The sequence below is a fragment of the Hevea brasiliensis genome, chromosome 9 (assembly GCF_030052815.1).
Source record: "Hevea brasiliensis isolate MT/VB/25A 57/8 chromosome 9, ASM3005281v1, whole genome shotgun sequence".
Classification (NCBI taxonomy): domain Eukaryota; kingdom Viridiplantae; phylum Streptophyta; class Magnoliopsida; order Malpighiales; family Euphorbiaceae; genus Hevea; species Hevea brasiliensis.
In genome coordinates, this window is record NC_079501.1 from 20,859,998 (window position 1) to 20,877,425 (window position 17,428).

The 17,428-nt window shown below is 36.2% G+C and overlaps 3 protein-coding genes and 1 long non-coding RNA gene across 5 annotated transcripts; 2 read left to right on the top strand and 2 right to left on the bottom strand.

Annotated features, from left to right (window-relative positions):
* Positions 1 to 305: 305 nt before the first annotated feature.
* On the bottom strand, positions 306 to 3,831 carry LOC110647864 (uncharacterized). The gene is made up of 3 exons (XM_021801884.2): positions 3,582 to 3,831; positions 3,233 to 3,380; positions 306 to 772 (listed from the first exon to the last, which is right to left on the bottom strand). Exons 1-3 carry the CDS (start codon positions 3,826 to 3,828, stop codon positions 694 to 696), a joined length of 474 nt encoding a protein of 157 aa, XP_021657576.2. The 5' UTR covers positions 3,829 to 3,831; the 3' UTR covers positions 306 to 693.
* Positions 3,832 to 4,242: 411 nt separating this feature from the next.
* On the top strand, positions 4,243 to 7,474 carry LOC110647855 (14-3-3-like protein A). The gene is made up of 5 exons (XM_021801864.2): positions 4,243 to 4,561; positions 5,335 to 5,853; positions 6,041 to 6,163; positions 6,647 to 6,763; positions 7,197 to 7,474. Exons 2-5 carry the CDS (start codon positions 5,368 to 5,370, stop codon positions 7,263 to 7,265), a joined length of 795 nt encoding a protein of 264 aa, XP_021657556.2. The 5' UTR covers positions 4,243 to 4,561; positions 5,335 to 5,367; the 3' UTR covers positions 7,266 to 7,474.
* A 291-nt stretch (positions 7,475 to 7,765) lies between these two features.
* On the bottom strand, positions 7,766 to 9,350 carry LOC110647857 (uncharacterized). Of its 2 annotated transcripts, none has more exons than XR_002493446.2 (2): positions 9,026 to 9,350; positions 7,766 to 8,357 (listed from the first exon to the last, which is right to left on the bottom strand). It is a non-coding gene; the product is annotated as an uncharacterized LOC110647857 (long non-coding RNA). The 2 variants fall into 2 exon arrangements; XR_009151315.1 differs by having other exon boundaries at positions 7,766 to 8,396.
* A 134-nt stretch (positions 9,351 to 9,484) lies between these two features.
* On the top strand, positions 9,485 to 17,286 carry LOC110647854 (ultraviolet-B receptor UVR8). The gene is made up of 11 exons (XM_058153366.1): positions 9,485 to 9,910; positions 10,012 to 10,156; positions 10,286 to 10,396; positions 10,519 to 10,579; positions 11,088 to 11,206; positions 11,665 to 11,750; positions 11,922 to 12,123; positions 13,020 to 13,073; positions 14,623 to 14,736; positions 15,391 to 15,447; positions 16,957 to 17,286. The coding sequence occupies exons 1-11, from the start codon at positions 9,882 to 9,884 to the stop codon at positions 17,158 to 17,160; spliced, it is 1,182 nt and encodes a 393-aa protein (XP_058009349.1). The 5' UTR covers positions 9,485 to 9,881; the 3' UTR covers positions 17,161 to 17,286.
* The last annotated feature ends 142 nt before the right edge of the window (positions 17,287 to 17,428 follow it).

The following is a 17,428-nucleotide window of genomic DNA, read 5'->3' on the forward strand; positions in this document are numbered from 1 at the left end:
GAGAGAGTCTAAACGGTAAAGTAAGGGTAAATTTGAAATTACACCGCATTCTCCAATATTGATCATCGACCAAGGACAAAAAACTAAAAATTTATGTAACTATAAAAATTCAGGGACAAACTAAAATTTAATGGGAATACTCTAAGCCCTTATAGTACTTCTCCGATCATTATTTGGTCCCATGAATTTAATTTCCATTTTTTTATTAATGGTATATCAATATATCATCTTTCAATAATAATGGGGAATGAAAAACCAAACCTGCTCCTGGTTTTTTGTTCTGATTTATAAAAAAAAAAAAAGAATTATTTATAATTTTTTGTCCAATTTATGCACAGTGGTAGCAAACACTACTACGTGCAGATATTCAAACATGGCACCGTAGGATACATGCATTACCATTAGCAATGTCCATTTCTCATGGTACTTCAAGCGATTCTTCTTGGTGCAAACTTACAAACACTGAAATTATGAACTACCACGATCTTTATAGATAAGGCAGACATTCCAAACAAAAATCTTCCAATTGCTCCATATTAAATCATAACTTGTTACTGTTCTTTGTAGTGGTCAGTAGAAAAAGCAGGGTTCAAGCTCGAATGCAACGCAAATGCATCATCCAAACTGGCAGTACAATTGTGCTTCAAATGCTTGCTTTCTTGGTTATCATATCGATCGTCAACAGGGAGAAGCTTAGGTTCTCACAGACCCCTTGGCATCTTGATGAAGCACATATTCTTTCTTCATCTCTTCCAAGACAGCATCATTTGTGCTGCCAAAAAATAGACATGATGATGATTTAGATAAATGAATTATGAAATTTAAATTCAACTATGTATTGAACCATTGTATTTTGCTTTGATATTTGTATTCCATATGGCAACATATTTTGGCTCTGATATTACTTTTAATGAAACTTTAACAAGTTCGACTAAGTTGACAAGTTGGGAGAGAGCCACAAACTAGGTCACTTTAGAATGCAAATGAAAACGTTTAGATAAGCAATGCAGTAAAACCATCTATCCTATTGATTTAATCTTCATAAAAACATGAATGCATCTCATTCCTGATTTAATGTTAAAGGGCATTCACTTCATTTCAGGCCTTCAATATTTATAAGGATAAATATATCCTCATACAAATACTACATCATTTTGCATACCTGCATGTAAAAGCCCTAATTTTTTCCTCTATATCATTTTCCCTTTGTTTTTCACATATAAGACCTAGAGCCCCCATTTTCCCTCTCTCACTGAATGTGCTCTTCTTCTTAACTAGTTCACCTCCTCCTTGGCTCCTTCTCCTTCTTCTTCTTCTTCTCGTCATTTTGCCTTTGACACAAACTCCTTCCTCCCCTCCTCTCGATCTCACCTCCCCCTTTCACTCAAGAGACCTCCCTAGCCCTGCTTTTCTTTGTGTTTCTTCGGAGTCCCATCTCCCCACTGTTTGCTGCTTCAAACACATTCTTTAGCCTTTGCCATGGCTAGCCACAATGCCCATAGCAGCAAATCTAAACTTTCATGGTAGAACCTAGAAAAATCTAAGTGACCATACAAAACAAAATTTACTCAATTCTCTGGTGCTGTTGTTGGTCAGCTCACTGTCTAGAGGTCTCGAAATTGGTCCTAGGTGTCGCATCCTTGCCTGTTGCCTCCTCTCGCCGTCATTGGGTGTTGAAGATTTAAATTTAAGGTTATTCTTTGGGATTTTGCTAGGTGTTGACAGTTGAAGATTGAAATTTATTGTTAGACCGAAATATGTTTGTTGTTGACTGTGAAATCTGGTTACTGAAGATTAATTTTTTTTTTTTCAATTGAATTTATAGTTTTATTGAAAATTTTCAATTGTTGATTTTTTTTTTAAGATTTGGCTGTTGTATGTTGATTTGAAGATTGAAGGTTTTTTTTTTTTTTAATATGATTTGAAGATTGAAGTGATTTATTGTGTTTCAGTTGACAACAGAAGCAATTTAATTTTAGATTTCATTTTCTACCTTGTGTTTGTTGAGGGAGAGGGAGAAGTAAAAACTGATGAACAGAACTGAAAATTTTCAGTTAGATTCTCTATACTCCAGTTCAATTTCAATAATTTTAGATCTTAATTTTTCAGTTAGTTCAATTCAATTCAGTTCAAAACCAAACCAACTAATTGCACAACCCTACTCTCGGCCAATAAATTTCTTAGCGAAGCACGGACAAAGTAAACCAGCTGAAGGACCCCAATTCAGCTAACATCATTAGATAACGCAAAAATACCTTAGGGCAGTCATATCCTTGTGGTTCATTCTGGCAAACTCACACTTTTATATCATGACTCATTTCTTTTGCTCCAATAGCTTAAATTCAGCTTTATTGGTAGCAATTGCAAAACATATTTGAACAGTCATGAATTTGCAAAAATTATGGGTGACTTGACTACAGTAGCACATTCCCCAACATCTATTGTACTTCTATTAATAATCTCCATTCTTCTCTACTAACATACCAACAAATATTTGATAATCAAGAAGTTGATGACACTAAAACTGGGACTGAGTACACATGTAGACTACAAATTACTAGATACATCAAAATTTTGATTAAATGGTCAATTACCGTGACACCTTCCATGAATCCCTGGTCCTTTAGGACCCCCACGAGTCATAATGCAATAGAATAACAGTAATCACAAACCATACAGAGAAAAATTATATTTGCTTATACATTCTGCAATCAATAAAAGAACAGCGCAAATACTATTCAGTAATTTGGAAATGTTCTTGAAGTCCATATATGTCAATCAAAAGAAACTTCTCACAAGGTCACTATCTCATGAGTAAGAGGTGAAGCACTATCAGAAAACCGTAATCTCAATTTGACATTCAAAAAGAAGATCTTAAATACATTTAGCATAAAAAGGAATGCTTCATGAAGCAATAACTAAGCTCTTCAAACTCACTGCTCCAATCTACTAACTGTTAAATGACTGCATAACAGTTCTAAATACAAACGTATCCAAATAAATATATTGAATCCATCTAAGAAATATAAAAATTACCCGGCAAGCCCCTCTGCATGGTAAAACGGAAGGAAATAGAACAATATAGTCTACAACTGCAGCATTTAACATATATACATATAAAAGAATATATATTGCAAATGTCCCCGAAAAATAAAGAAAGGAAAAAAGATCTCAAAAACAAGAGAAGAGATCAAATGGGTATGTATGTGATTACAGAAAAAGCAGAACTTACTACTGATGTAGGCAATCATTCAGTTCTTTAGCCTGTCTGCGACAAAGCCAAACAACAGAAAGGGTTCTTCCTGAGGCACATTGCGCGTACTTAGAAGTAAATTGGTCACATTCTTTAAGTGCCTTCTGCTTCATTTTGCTTCTTAACGCTGCAAAAATGCAATACATCCTACTCATTTCAAGCCAACAATCCAAGGATCATAATACCACAAAAGTCCGAAATTGACAACTCATTTTGACTTCAATTTCATTTAAAAAAAAAAAAAAGAAACTCATATTCCCGGAATTAAAGCGAGGTTTTACTAGGGTTTAATGGAATGGGGACAAAACAGTGGTGGAAATAGTAGTACCTTCTTCGACTTTCTTCTTCACGTGATTTTCGCGTGCTTCCTGTATGTAACCCATTTCGAAGCCCTTCTCTTTCCCGTCTCTCCGTGACAAGATCAGGAAACTAATTCGATGACCATGGACTTTCAACGTCCTGTTGCAGAGAGAGAGAGAGAGAGAGAGAGAGAGAGAAACTGAGTTGGCACGCACTGGCGAGTCAGATATCGGAATTGGTATCCGGGCTTGGTGTCCGAATTGGAGCCCAGGCATTTATAAAAATGTATTAAAATGTTTAATTTTGGAAATGAATAATAATTAAAAAATTTGCTAAATATTTTAAAAATTATAATAAACAAAATAATTATCAAACAAAATAAATTAGATAATTTTATAAAAAAAAATAACATTAAATAATCATAAAACGTCAATAAAAATATTTTTAATTATTATTTTGAAATTATTATTTTACAAAAATTAAAATGAATACATTTAATCATAATATATAAATTATAATATTAATTTATGAATATTAATTTTTAAACAAAGTTCATAATATTTGTGAATAATATTAAAGATGAGAAATGATAAAAATAAAAATTATAAAAAATAATGATAATGCTGAATTTGCAAGTGAAAAGTATAAAAATATACTCGGTTGGAGTCCTCTCTTCCAAAATCCCCATTGTCATTGCCCAAGCCTCCCAAGCGTCAAAGCGAGGCCCCCTAGGGCAATGACTGGATATCTCCAGGGCCTTGCAACCTAAACTTTTAGTGTGTATGGTTATTGGTTAGGATGCGTTGACGGTCAAACATTACTTGTTTCCTTTCCTCTTGAAACTCCACTGAATCTCCGCCACCCACCACTTGTCGCCTTTCTATTGGACCCCCCTCTCCTCGTGACCACACCTTTTTAACTATCCTCTCCGATTCGCATTTTAACCCTCGCTTTGACGCAGGACTCTTCTTCTATTCATCATCATCCCCATTCCAAAATCTTTCTAAGGTAATTTTATTCATTTAAATTTCTTGTCTTTTTGCTGATCTCTGTGTTTTAGATCTCTCTGGTTTATGTTTTCATTTTTTTTATTTTATTTGGTTTTTGGATTTTATGCTTTGACCTGATTCGATGGATTTACCTTTTTTGTTATTCGATCTATGGAGCTTTTAGCGATCTGAGCTGTTCTGCTTCCTGATTTAGCTAGAGGAATTGTGTCTTGTTCTTCGTTTACACGGGAAATAGTTTTTAGGTTTTCTTTGTTTGATTTTATGATCTCTTCGGTTGCTGAGAAAGTAGGTTGCGGATGGGGGAGGGAAGGGGAGGGGTTGTGAAATGGAACAATAGTTTCACTATCAGATTTCCATTTTCATTTCGGGTATAAGAAATGCGACTTTGATTTGTTAGGTTGATGAGCAAATGTTGGAGAAAGTAAAGGTATTTATAGTTGACTTAAGTTTTTTATTATTTATGGAGCTTTTTTTTTCTAACTTTAGTTCCTCTAAATAAAATATTTGTTTTTCTAATTTATTTTGTTTTTTGAGAAAATTTTGAGCAAAGAAAAGGAATTAAGTTTTAGACTTGGAATTTTTATTGTTCTTAAGATGACACTTGCTTAATTTATGTACGTAAACAGATCAATTTTCGGAGTGATGCATGGTTGTTTGGGAATTTTATTGATTAATTTTGCTTGTTACTTAATCTTGAAGTAGCTGTTGAAATATGGTTACAATTGGCAATGTTTAGATTATTCTAATGATGCTTGTATTGGGAATTATCAGGCAGAAGTTACTTTTTAGTTTGATAAAGCAAGGATGCTGCCTACTGAATCATCGCGTGAGGAAAATGTCTACATGGCCAAGTTGGCTGAACAGGCTGAACGTTATGAGGAAATGGTGGAGTTCATGGAAAAGGTTGCAAAGACCGTGGATGTCGAGGAGCTAACAGTGGAGGAAAGGAATCTTCTCTCTGTGGCTTACAAGAATGTCATTGGGGCTAGGAGGGCTTCATGGAGGATAATCTCTTCCATTGAGCAGAAGGAAGAGAGCAGAGGAAATGAGGATCATGTCACAATCATTAAGGAGTACAGAGGTAAGATTGAAGCAGAGCTGAGCAAGATTTGTGATGGGATCTTGAGCCTCCTTGAGTCACATCTCATTCCCTCTGCCTCATCTGCGGAGTCTAAGGTATTCTACCTCAAGATGAAGGGTGATTATCACCGGTATCTTGCTGAGTTTAAGACTGGAGCTGAGAGGAAGGAAGCTGCTGAGAGCACTTTGTTGGCTTACAAGTCTGCTCAGGTGGGTAATCAACATGATGTTGTGTAATTTTTTCTTTTGCCTCCTCATTGTCTTTGTTCCGCTTGATTTTCCTCCCCTTAAAATTCACATTGTTATTGCTGCTGTAGTTGTTTGTGCTCTAGATCTTTGTGCTTTATATACAATTGCAATATGTTTCTGTATTTTATTTATTTATTTTTAAACACAGGATATTGCTCTCTCTGAACTTGCTCCTACCCACCCAATAAGGCTTGGACTTGCCCTTAACTTCTCTGTGTTCTACTATGAGATCCTGAATTCACCTGACCGTGCATGCAATCTAGCAAAGCAGGTATTATTGTGTAACCTTTATTACATGCTATATCAATTAGTCTGTACATCTGCATTTGTTTGAAATAATGTATTTGCTCCTATTCTGTTTCATCATTTTGATTAAATTACAATGCTTGATACTTGCTTTTGTTCTTGTGGAGTTATTTAGCTGGAGATCTTTTACATTTCATTGACAATGGTTAACAGTTTCAAAGCTGATATGTAATCTAGTGCTGTGAATTTTATGCAAGCAAACCATATCGGCTGCCGCTTTTCAGCTCACAGAAGTTTGAGGATGAGCAACCTTTTTTTCTGCCTGATCTCAGTCCACTCTGCCTAAAAATTTGAACCGTCTCTATTAATAAACTAGATGTTTAGTTTCATATTTTCTATAGGGTGACAATCTTTCTAAGGTTTTGACATTAAAAATTGCATTCCAATCATTATATGCATATATTGGGGTTCTCTCCACATCATCACTACAATACTTTCATCTGAACAGGCCTTTGATGAGGCTATTTCCGAGCTGGATACATTGGGTGAGGAATCTTACAAGGACAGTACATTGATCATGCAACTTCTCCGAGACAACCTGACACTCTGGACTTCTGATATCACGGTATTTGAACATGTTCACCTGATAAATAGATCTTAATATTTTGTAAAATAATGGTTAGATAAATAGATTTACATATTTTTTTTAATGATGTGATACATTTTTTGCACATTAAATATTTTCATAGATAATTTGTGTGCACTATTTATTGAATATGGGATTGGACAAGGTCTTTAACGTTGTCCCGGATCTAATTAGAATTATTCCTAGTATGCTGAACATACTTAGGTCAGAGAGCCAAAAGTCTATATAAAAATGCAACCTGGCTTTGAGTTATCAGCATCATATTAGATTGATGTGGTAGGCAGTGCATTAGAAGAAGGGTTATTGGTCTGTTGCTTGTGCGTGAGCAACTCTGTGACTTTTTATTTATTTATTTGTTGCATTATTCTCTGCCCTCTGGTTATACTTAATGTATTCATTGATTTGATTTTAGGACGAAGCTGGGGATGAGATCAAGGAAGCATCAAAACGTGAATCAGGTGAAGGACAGCCACAACAGTGATGAGTTAAGATCCGTAGGATTATGTGTACTGTGTTCTTGTCTTGTGACCTCTGCATAGATAGAATGCCCTGGTTGTTGTAGCTTGGATTGCTTAATGAATTTGGTAATCCTGAGTGCTGATAGGCACTTGGGATTGAAATGTTCTTCTGACAGATTATCAGCCTTCTACTATTGATGTTTAGAATGGAAGTTGGTATTCTTATTGCTTATGTTCTTTGCCATGTGATAGTGTTGAAACTAGGAATTTTCATTATCCAAATTGCATGTGTTATAGTGATTGTTCTCAGCTCCCATTCGTTTAGCTTTCAAATAGTGGTATTGGTACCAAGTACTGCCACTATTGTCCATTCTGCTTAGTGATGGTCGTTGAGGACTTGACGTGTATAGTGTTTTATCAACTTTTTCACCAATTTTTTAGGACGATACTTCGGCACAATCATGGTAAGACTCGGAACCAGTAAGGTTCTGTCGGCTGTGTAAACTCTCGGTTATTCAAGTGGTAAAAGCAGCAAATTTTCGCCATTTTATTTCATGTAAAGAAGCTAGCTTTCTCATACACAGATCATATCTAAATTTTAAATATTTGAAATGTGATTTTAGGAATAAACTTAATATATATTGTTTTTTCTTATTTTTTAAACTTACATGGCAATTTTTTTTTCTCTGAACACTTTCATTACTTACAAAAAAGCCCAGTCCATGAATGGCCCATTGCCTAAAACTTAGCTCTAGCAATACAAGGATTCAACCAGCCTAACATAAAATCCAAATCTATACAACTATTCTCAAACTTGGAGGGAGAGCTCTGTTTTGCACAAATCGTCAAGCCAAGCTAAAATCAGGTGAAGACCCGTTCATCTAAAGCATAGCTGGGGACCTAACATGGCTGTGATGGGCTTTAGAAAGGTCCTCAAGAACAGTAACCTAGGAATCAGGGACAAAGGAACAACCAATTAGAACACAGTAGCATCCAGAAGCGTCTGTCTTGGAAGCAACAAGACAGAGGGGGAAGAACTCCAGCCTCAACGCAATATGCTTGTCTGGAAGGGATCTAGAGGACACAAAAACGCCACCGTAGCATCCCCGAGATACCTGTCCTCAGTGGGAAACGAAAATCACCATAGAAGCTCACTAGCAGGAACAAGAAAATCTCACCCATTAAGCTCAAAACCCGCATTCAATACACCAACAAGGCAAATCCATAGGAAACAAGCTAAACAAGAGAAAAGTTCTCTTTGAGAGATATTAAATAGCATTGATGCAACAAAAAAAAATCCCATCTAATTTATAAATGGGATGAGTGGTTTATATTGTATTAATTTTGTATGCACGCTTATGCAACGACACTAATTTTTTTTTTCAACTGCTAATATATCCATTGCATTATAAGGCGTTCTCATGGCGACACATTACATTCTTAGCCCATAATACAAAAAGAGAAGAAATCTATAGGCCCAAAGAACAAGACAAGGCAAAGGAACTCAACAAAACCAATAGCAACTCAGCACACTTTAACCTAGGAACCCTAGGCAAAACAGGAAAGATCAAACCACTCAGCCATGCCAGCGCCGCTGCCTTCTACCTGCACCAATCAATTTCGCTAACAAGGAAGAATAACATGTTGACTATTAGAGCAGAGACTCAAAAAGCCACTAAAATCTAGAACCGAAGGCACCCAAACCCACCAACACTGGACCTTAAGGACCCAACCAACACAAAAACGCAATAAGGCTCCGAGAGGTTGACTTAGTAGAACTCACCAGCCATTAAATCTCATGTAGCCTTGAGGGACAGCTCTATCAAAGAAGAAGGAACTTCAAGTCTCCAGAGATACCACTGTTGTAGCAATGAAGTCCCTCCCACCAAGCAAAGCAAAAAAATCGAACCCATAAAATAGCCACCCAAAACAGAACTCCATTATCGACTCTTATAAAAATCAAACCTTTACAAGAATTTCTCACCATGAAGAAAGAAGATCTGCCCTCAAAGATCAACCCAAAGCAAATTATAAATAATCGGACTAGGGATAGGGAGGGAAGCCTATAGTTAAGTTGGACAAAGACACCTTTCCCTCCCTGAAGGGATAGGAAAGCACCGGAAACATACTCGGCGAAAACTTGAGAGAAAAAAGGCCCGGCAACATTAGATTGAAAATTTATAATGGCATTGATTGTGATTTGAACACTACAATGATTATCGGAAAAAAAAAAAAAAAGTTTTATATTTATTTCTACATATATAATTTAAATTTAAGTTGTATTATTAATATATAATATATATTTTTAAAATGGGAATAAAATTGTCCAATCAAGAAAAGAAGTTTGGATTGTAAATTGAGACACGGAGGACAGGAGGAGCGGGTAAGCTAGTCCATCCCCAAATTGCCATAGCCCATACGGCAGAGAATAATTGCCATCGTTTCAACGACGCCCGCTTTCTGCTAACTTTGATATTCCGCAATCCGCATAGAGGATCGTCAACACATTTCTTCTGCTCGTATACGCTACTACGAAAAACCCTCCAAAGTCCACGATCAGTCACGCCACTTCTTCTGCTAGTCTACTACCAAAAACACCACTTTATCATAGAAACCACTGACAATAACCTTCCTTTGCTATGGCTGCTCACACCTCTATTATTACCTGGTAAGTGCCTCTCTCTCTCTCTCTCTCTCTCCCCTAAAAATTTTCTTCTTCTTTATACGTGCTTCTTGTGAGTATTTTTTTATTTTTATTGGAAATCTTAGGGGCTCAGGTGAAGATGGCCAATTAGGAATCGGCAACAATGAGGAGAAAGAATGGGTCTGCGTTGTCGATGCTCTTGAGCCCTACAAAATCCGCTCTGTTGTCGCCGGAAGTCGCAACTCTCTTGCTATTTGTGACGACGGCAAGGTCCTTTACTCTTACTTCGCTATTTCTTACTCACAAGTCATTTCTCACACTTACTTATGTTCTACTAGTGCTTTCTTGATGAAATTTGACCCGTGTTTTTGTTTTTGTTTTCTCGATTGGTTTAATTAGCTGTTTACGTGGGGCTGGAATCAGAGAGGGACACTCGGGCACCCACCTCTGACCAAGACTGAGAACATTCCTAGCCAGGTTAACGCTCTTGCCAATGTTAACATTGTTCAGGTATTTTCTTTTTCTTTTTTTTTTTTTTGTCCCTAACCTTTTAATTGAGCTTGCCTCTGGATATGCAATGAAATGACTGGAATCTAACTTTAGCTTTTATATGGTGTCGATTTTTTTTTTAGGCGGCGATTGGTGGGTGGCATTGCTTGGCCGTTGATGATCAAGGCCGTGCTTACGCCTGGGGTAGATAACGCTGTTTTCCCTCTATTTATTTTGTCATTTCGTTCCTTGGTTTGTAGGAAAATGTATGACAAACGGAAAGAAAAAAAGGTGCGGTTTGAGTTTAACGGGATAAAAATCTTTTTTTTCCTCATCATTTGAGTATCAGGAGATTTAATCATCTCTTTGTACCATTTTTTGCTAACATCGTTAAAATTAACACAATTATAATTTGAAGGAAAAAAAATACAAAAAATGATATAATGATTATAATAAATAATAAAAGGAGACTCTGGAGATCTGAATAATACAGAATTTTACTTCTCTAGTCTGAGCAAGTTATTTTTTGTATTTAATTAATGAAATGTAATATCAAAATTGCATTAAATATGGTGACATTACCTTTTGCATGCCTTTTTTTCCCCCCATCCACATGTATTATTGTATCTCAGAGTTGCTTATTTTCTGCTTTTTTGTGTCAAAATTAGTGGTAATTGATGAATATGAAGATGTGATCCATGATATGACTTAGGTGGGAATGAATATGGGCAATGTGGTGAAGAACCTGAGCGGAAAGATGACACTGGGAGACCACTGAGACGGGATATAGTGATTCCTCAGCGCTGTGCATCAAAGCTTGTTGTGCGCCAGGTGATTTTCTTTTCTACCAATGTCTAAAAATTAGCATGAGTTTAATTACATTGAAGGAATCATCATTGGTTTTTCTTGTTTTCCAACTATTCAAATAGACACAGTTTCAAGCTGAATAGTTGGTTAATGGTGATCTATGCTAATAAAAATTGGAACACTTCTGCTGCTTCCCTTTTTTCACTTCAAGTGCTGGAATCAAGCATTGCATAGAGAGGGGTGATGACTCACAGTCATTAGCCCCTAAAATAAAGTTTTATACCCTGACCGTTGTCCCAATGTGATTCTTAAAGCAAATGCCCTGCCCACGTTTTTGGAGAATGTTTCTTTCAGGTCACTGCCAGTCTTGGATTGGTATGGATCTTAGTATTCTTAGAAAAGCATGACTCACATTTGTGTGCAACGAGAAATTCCATGGCTCTAAATTGGTTTTAATTTTGTTATAATTGCTGATGCATTAGGTAGCTGCTGGGGGTACTCACTCTGTGGTGCTTACGCGTGAAGGGCATGTATGGACTTGGGGTCAACCATGGCCTCCTGGAGACATGTAGAGTTCCTTGACTTATCTTGAAACTCTTACATTTTTCTATTGCTTACTTTTTATCCATGTTACTATCCTTCTGGAGTGTACCTCACTGATTTTGGCAGTTTGATGCATGCTTGTCATGGTAATCTTTTGGTTGCATATATATTGCTCAAACTGTGCCTTTATTTGCAGAAAACAGATATCTGTCCCTTTGCGGGTACAAGGCCTTGAAAGGGTGAAGCTCATTGCAGTGGGGGCATTTCATAATTTAGCTCTTCAAGAAGATGGAACTTTATGGGCATGGGGAAATAATGAATATGGACAACTTGGAACTGGTGATACCCAGCCCAGATCACAACCTATTCCTGTCCAAGGGCTCTCTGGTCTCACTTTGGTTTGTACTATGTTGCCAAATAGCTTGCTGTTTGAGCTACTTTTTTCTTCCATTCTACTGGCCATTGGTAGTTAGCGTAATGTAGTTTAATTTATCTGAATCTGTGATTTTTGAAGTTAAGATCCCTTGAAAATTTTGATTTTCCCAACATGGTTGCCATTTTTTCCTGGAAAAATTCTTCTCTCTAGGTTATTTTTAAATAAACATGCTTAAAAAGATGAGCATTTTTTTCTAGCAGGAACTGTTTTTTGAAAATTTGGCCTCATATGAAGTTTGGGGTAGTCCATTTATCATTCCTTGCCTTGGTCATGTTAAAACTTCAATTTGGTGCACAGTTTCAATTTGTGGCATGGGCTCCTTTTCTTTATTCCCTTGCCCTTGAGGTGATGATGATGATGTGCTGATATCTTTTATTTCAATATCTGGCATTTGTTTGTCTGTATAATTTTAATTTCTGTGTTGTGTACACCATCTTAAAATCCAGTCTAGAACTTATTCCAAAGACAGGAATGTGAGTCTTCTGGACGCTTTTATTTCATTCATATTATGTGTGAGCTTTAAAAGTTTATAAGAGGCTTACATTTTTTTTTCAAGAAAAGGAAGCCTAGGCAACCAGTGTTTGTTAGCAGCTGAGGGTTGATAATCTATGCCCTAAAGATATTGCAAGTGACTGATAAATCCTATAATTGCTGTTCACTTCTATATATCAGGTTATATGTCTATACATTTTGTTGATGGGCTGAATCTTTTACTGCTTACTAATTTGAAATTTTAATTTTGGTTATTAGTATGTGTTGTGATTGATGAAAAAGTGGTGCTTGCTTTCTGTGAAGTCTTTGAGATTATGTGCTTTTATATATTTTTCTGATAGCCATTATATTTATGAGCTTACCTAGGTTGATATTGCTGCTGGTGGATGGCATTCTACTGCACAAACTGATGATGGAGAGGTAATGATGCCCTTTTCTATGCTAAAAGGTTTCTGCATGTAGGTTTAATTGTTTGTGTTTTATTATGGCTTGGTAGGTGCAACTCTATATATGGAAGAAAAGTTTATGATGTTCTATAGCTAAATTCTGAAGGTCTGTTGTATCATTGTTGGGAATGGCAACAAGGTTGGATGTGGACAAGGAGTCATTGCCCATCCATGTCCTTGCCCCTATACAGAGAGAAAATTCTCCCCATCATTGTTCACACAGAGATCTGTGTTCCCCCACTTGATTTTATTTATTTCTTTCTTTTTCCTCTGAGTAATACTTTTCCAATTTTAGTTGTATTATAATATAAATAAAAACATTGACATATCAGTCAATAAAATATGAACATGAGTTCTGCAGGATGTATGTATTAGGTATTGAATCCCCATGGTGTACTCCCCGTCCTTGCCTAGCAGGGAAAAAGGTTGGGATTTCCTGTCCTTTTTGGGTGAATCCCTGTGGGCAAATTGGAATCTCAGGCCAACTTTCATCTCTACTCTAATATTATTATTAAAGTAGCCTTAGAATTTGAATTAATGATTTTCTTTTCCTGTCTTAAGACCTCAAATTTCTTTTTTGCTCTTATCTTGTCTTGAATTCTATAGTTAAATTCTAAAGGTCTGTTGTATCATTGTTGGGAATGGCAACAAGGTTGGATGTGGACAAGGAGTCATTTCCCATCCCTGTCCTTGCCCCTATACAGAGAGAAAATTCTCCCCATCATTGTTCACACAGAGATCTGTGTTCCCCCACTTGATTTTATTTCTTTCTTTCTTTTTCCTCTGAGTAATACTTTTCCAATTTTAGTTGTATTATAATATAAATAAAAACATTGACATATCAGTAAATAAAATATGAACATGAGTTCTGCAGTATGTATGTATTAGGTATTGAATCCCCATGGTATACTCCCCGTCCTTGCCTAGCAGGGAAAAAGGTTGGGATTTCCTGTCCTTGTTGGGTGAATCCCTGTGGGCAAATTGGAATCTCAGGCCAACTTTCATCTCTACTCTAATATTATTATTAAAGTAGCCTTAGAATTTGAATTAATGATTTTCTTTTCCTGTCTTAAGCCCTCAAATTTCTTTTTTGCTCTTATCTTGTCTTGCAATCTTGTTCTTTTAGTTTGACTTACATTTTCTCCTATTCTATTGGGCTTAATAGTCAATCAGTTTGCTGGATTATTATAAATGGCAGAGTGCTGGATTGGATTTGATGGATAGCAATGGGATAGATATCTATTTAGCTTTTGGGCTGGGCTCTCTAGCCCCCCATCCCTTCTCTCATCTTTTCAACTTCTTTCAAGATTTATGAGTTGCCATGATTTTTTCAATCTGTAATTCAGATTGCCCTATGATAAAATCTGATGAGCATTAGATATTGGTATTGGTTATTTCTTATACTTTTCATTTTATGTTGCGTTATGCGACTTCCAGTGGTTACATTTCCTGTGCATCTAGCCAAATCTGGCTTTCTTCGCCTTCTGTCTTGTAATTAATTGATATCCATGAATGTATTGCAGGTGTATGGTTGGGGCAGAGGGGAACATGGGAGACTTGGATTCGGAGATAATGACAAGAGCAGCAAAATGGTTCCTCAAAGGGTTCATCTTCTAGCTGGGGAACACATTGTTCAGGTACTGTCATGGATAGCAATGGGAGATTCAAAATTTTATATATGTTTCACATACAGAATATATTATTTTATCCTTAAGCTAAGTTTATCATTTGCTTTAGTGAAAACTAATGTTTCTCAGAGTATTGCAAGATAAGAGCCAAATGTGATGTATTAATAAATTATTTTGGCCTTAGGAGACTTACAAAGAATGAAAGGGAAGTCTGATTTAGGTCATTGTTTCCATATTTATAGATGGCAGGTCATAATATTTATTGGAGGATTATGGCCACTTAAAAAAATTTGCAATAAATTTAAATAGCCAATTTATATTACAATCTACATCAAACTTTTAGCATTCAATTTGAGGGTTGAGCTATTTCCATGAAATGCTTGCATCTGTTCCAAAAATTGTGGGGTCTGCAACTTGTAGGGTTATGTATGTTGGATCAGAAATAGCTACTTCCTTCAAATGCCATCATGTTTTTTTTTCTCTTTTATAACTATTCGTGACACCCCAATATACTGCAGCCTGTATTTGTGTGCATTACAACAATTCAAATAAATGGAATTATTCCTTTAAAGTTTTTTTATTTATTTATTTTTTTTCTTTTTTAAAAAACTCACTTCTTTGAACGTTTTCTGATTTAATCAATTAATATTATTGATGATCCAGGTATCCTGCGGTGGGACTCATTCAGTTGCATTGACACTTGATGGACGAATGTTTTCAGTAAGTCGATTTAGCGCTTATTGTTATACCAATGGCATGATCATTGAATAGAAATTATGGAATGCAAATCAAGAGCTTATTATATTACAAGTAATTGCACATGCATCATTTCACCTTTCTAGGTTGTCTTGTAACTAGTCCTGTGTTTTCTTGTGACAGGAAAATTTCATCAGCTTTATTTAATTCGGTTCCTAATATTTAGGCATTTTACTTTATTAGTTTTCATTTCTGTCATTCACATTACTGCCCCCCTAACCCCAATAAAAAAGTGAAATGTACAGTGGATTTAGCCTAATCTTATGTTTTTAGCGTTCACCTTTCATAGATGGAATTATTGCTGTGGCTCTGTATACTATGTTTAAATGGATTGGTCAGTTCAGTCTTGAGGCATAATGTTGAACTGAGCCCTCCTTTTCAAGTGAGTAATATTCTCAACCATCACCAAGGATTAGAAACTAACAGCTTTGGGTTAAAGAGTTCAGTATCAAGTTGGTTTAAAAATCAACAAAACCAGCAAGTCATTTAGGCTGCAGAAGTGCATATGGCTCACAGGGGCAAAAGATCATCTGTTAGGCAAAGGCCCAAGCCAGATGGGAAATAAGGGGGGCTAGACCTCCCTTTTACAGGGAAGTCTTATCTGTCAGCTTCGAAAAAGTGAAATGTACAGTGGATTTAGCCTAATCTTATATTTTTAGCGTTCACCTTTCATAGATGGAATTATTGCTGTGGTTCTGTTTACTATGTTTAAATGGATTGGTCAGTTCAGTCTTGAGGCATAATGTTGAACTGAGCCCTCCTTTTCAAGTGAGTAATATTCTCAACCATCACCAAGGATTAGAAACTAACAACTTTGGGTTAAAGAGTTCAGTATCAAGTTGGTTTAAAAATCAACAAAACCAGCAAGTCATTTAGGCTGCATAAGTGCATATGGCTCACAGGGGCAAAAGATCATCTGTTAGGCAAAGGCCCAAGCCAGATGGGAAATAAGGGGGGCTAGACCTCCCTTTTACAGGGAAGTCTTATCTGTCAGCTTCAAAAAAACAATGGGATTGCATTCCACATCAGTTCAATTATGGTGTGCTATCTGACATCAGGAGAATAACATGGGAGGAATCTCTTCTCATAAAAGAGAATGCTGCTCTCCTCACTATCTTACACCTATGGGCTGAGACAAAGCCTCTTGCATAGCTTAGTTACTTATCAAGGCCTTGGCAATTATTAATTTAAAGTTCATATATGTTTTAAAGTTATATAACATATTTATTATGGCAATGTTGAGTGGTTGTTTTGGTTTGGTTTCTAGGATTTTGGAGGAGTGCTGAGAACCAATCCAAATAAGTTGGTTTAACAATGTTGCAAACTAAATCAACCAATTAAATTGATAAACCATGAATTTTGATTCAGTTGAGGCAGTTATGGTCAGTTTGATGAATGCCTTGTACAGATATAGATGTTTGCTTTTGTAATGCTTTTCAAATATTTATATATGCCAACTGATTTTGCTGGCAGTTTGGTCGAGGTGACCACGGACGACTTGGATATGGGAGGAAGGTGACAACTGGTCAACCAATGGAAGTGCCAATTGACATCCCACCTCCCAGAAATCTTGGTGGCAATGAAGCTGAGGGACACTGGATTGCTAAACTTGTTGCTTGTGGGGGACGGCATACTCTAGCAATAGTAGAGTGGCAGCAGACTAATGGATCAAACTAGTTATAAAATAATGTTATCTTAATCTCTGATTATGTATAATTAGAAAATTCAAGGTGAACTCTCAAAAACATTAATAAACAGAAGAATTTGACAGATTTATGGATGGGCAGCTCAGATGTTTTCACATTCTTGATACTATTTCGTTTTTCAATTTTTATTTTTTGGACCATATAGACAAGTTATTCTGATTACTATATTATTAAACATTATCGCATTTGAGGTTGCTGAAGGCCTGAAGCCATCATTCTAGCTATCCAAGAACTTTGGA

Coding starts and splice junctions, on each gene's coding strand:
- LOC110647854 (XM_058153366.1), top strand. CDS start 9,882: ATGGCTGCTCACACCTCTATTATTACCTG. Junction 12,124..13,019: donor GGCTCTCTGGTCTCACTTTG/GTTTGTACTATG, acceptor GAGCTTACCTAG/GTTGATATTGCTGCTGGTGG. Junction 14,737..15,390: donor CTGGGGAACACATTGTTCAG/GTACTGTCATGG, acceptor TTGATGATCCAG/GTATCCTGCGGTGGGACTCA.
- LOC110647855 (XM_021801864.2), top strand. CDS start 5,368: ATGCTGCCTACTGAATCATCGCGTGAGGAAAATGTCTACATGGCCAAG. Junction 5,854..6,040: donor TGGCTTACAAGTCTGCTCAG/GTGGGTAATCAA, acceptor TTTTAAACACAG/GATATTGCTCTCTCTGAACT. Junction 6,764..7,196: donor TCTGGACTTCTGATATCACG/GTATTTGAACAT, acceptor ATTTGATTTTAG/GACGAAGCTGGGGATGAGAT.
- LOC110647864 (XM_021801884.2), bottom strand. CDS start 3,828: ATGCCTGGGCTCCAATTCGGACACCAAGCCCGGATACCAATTCCGATA. Junction 3,381..3,581: donor GAAGAAGAAAGTCGAAGAAG/GTACTACTATTT, acceptor GCATTTTTGCAG/CGTTAAGAAGCAAAATGAAG. Junction 773..3,232: donor AATGATTGCCTACATCAGTA/GTAAGTTCTGCT, acceptor ATTTTTTGGCAG/CACAAATGATGCTGTCTTGG.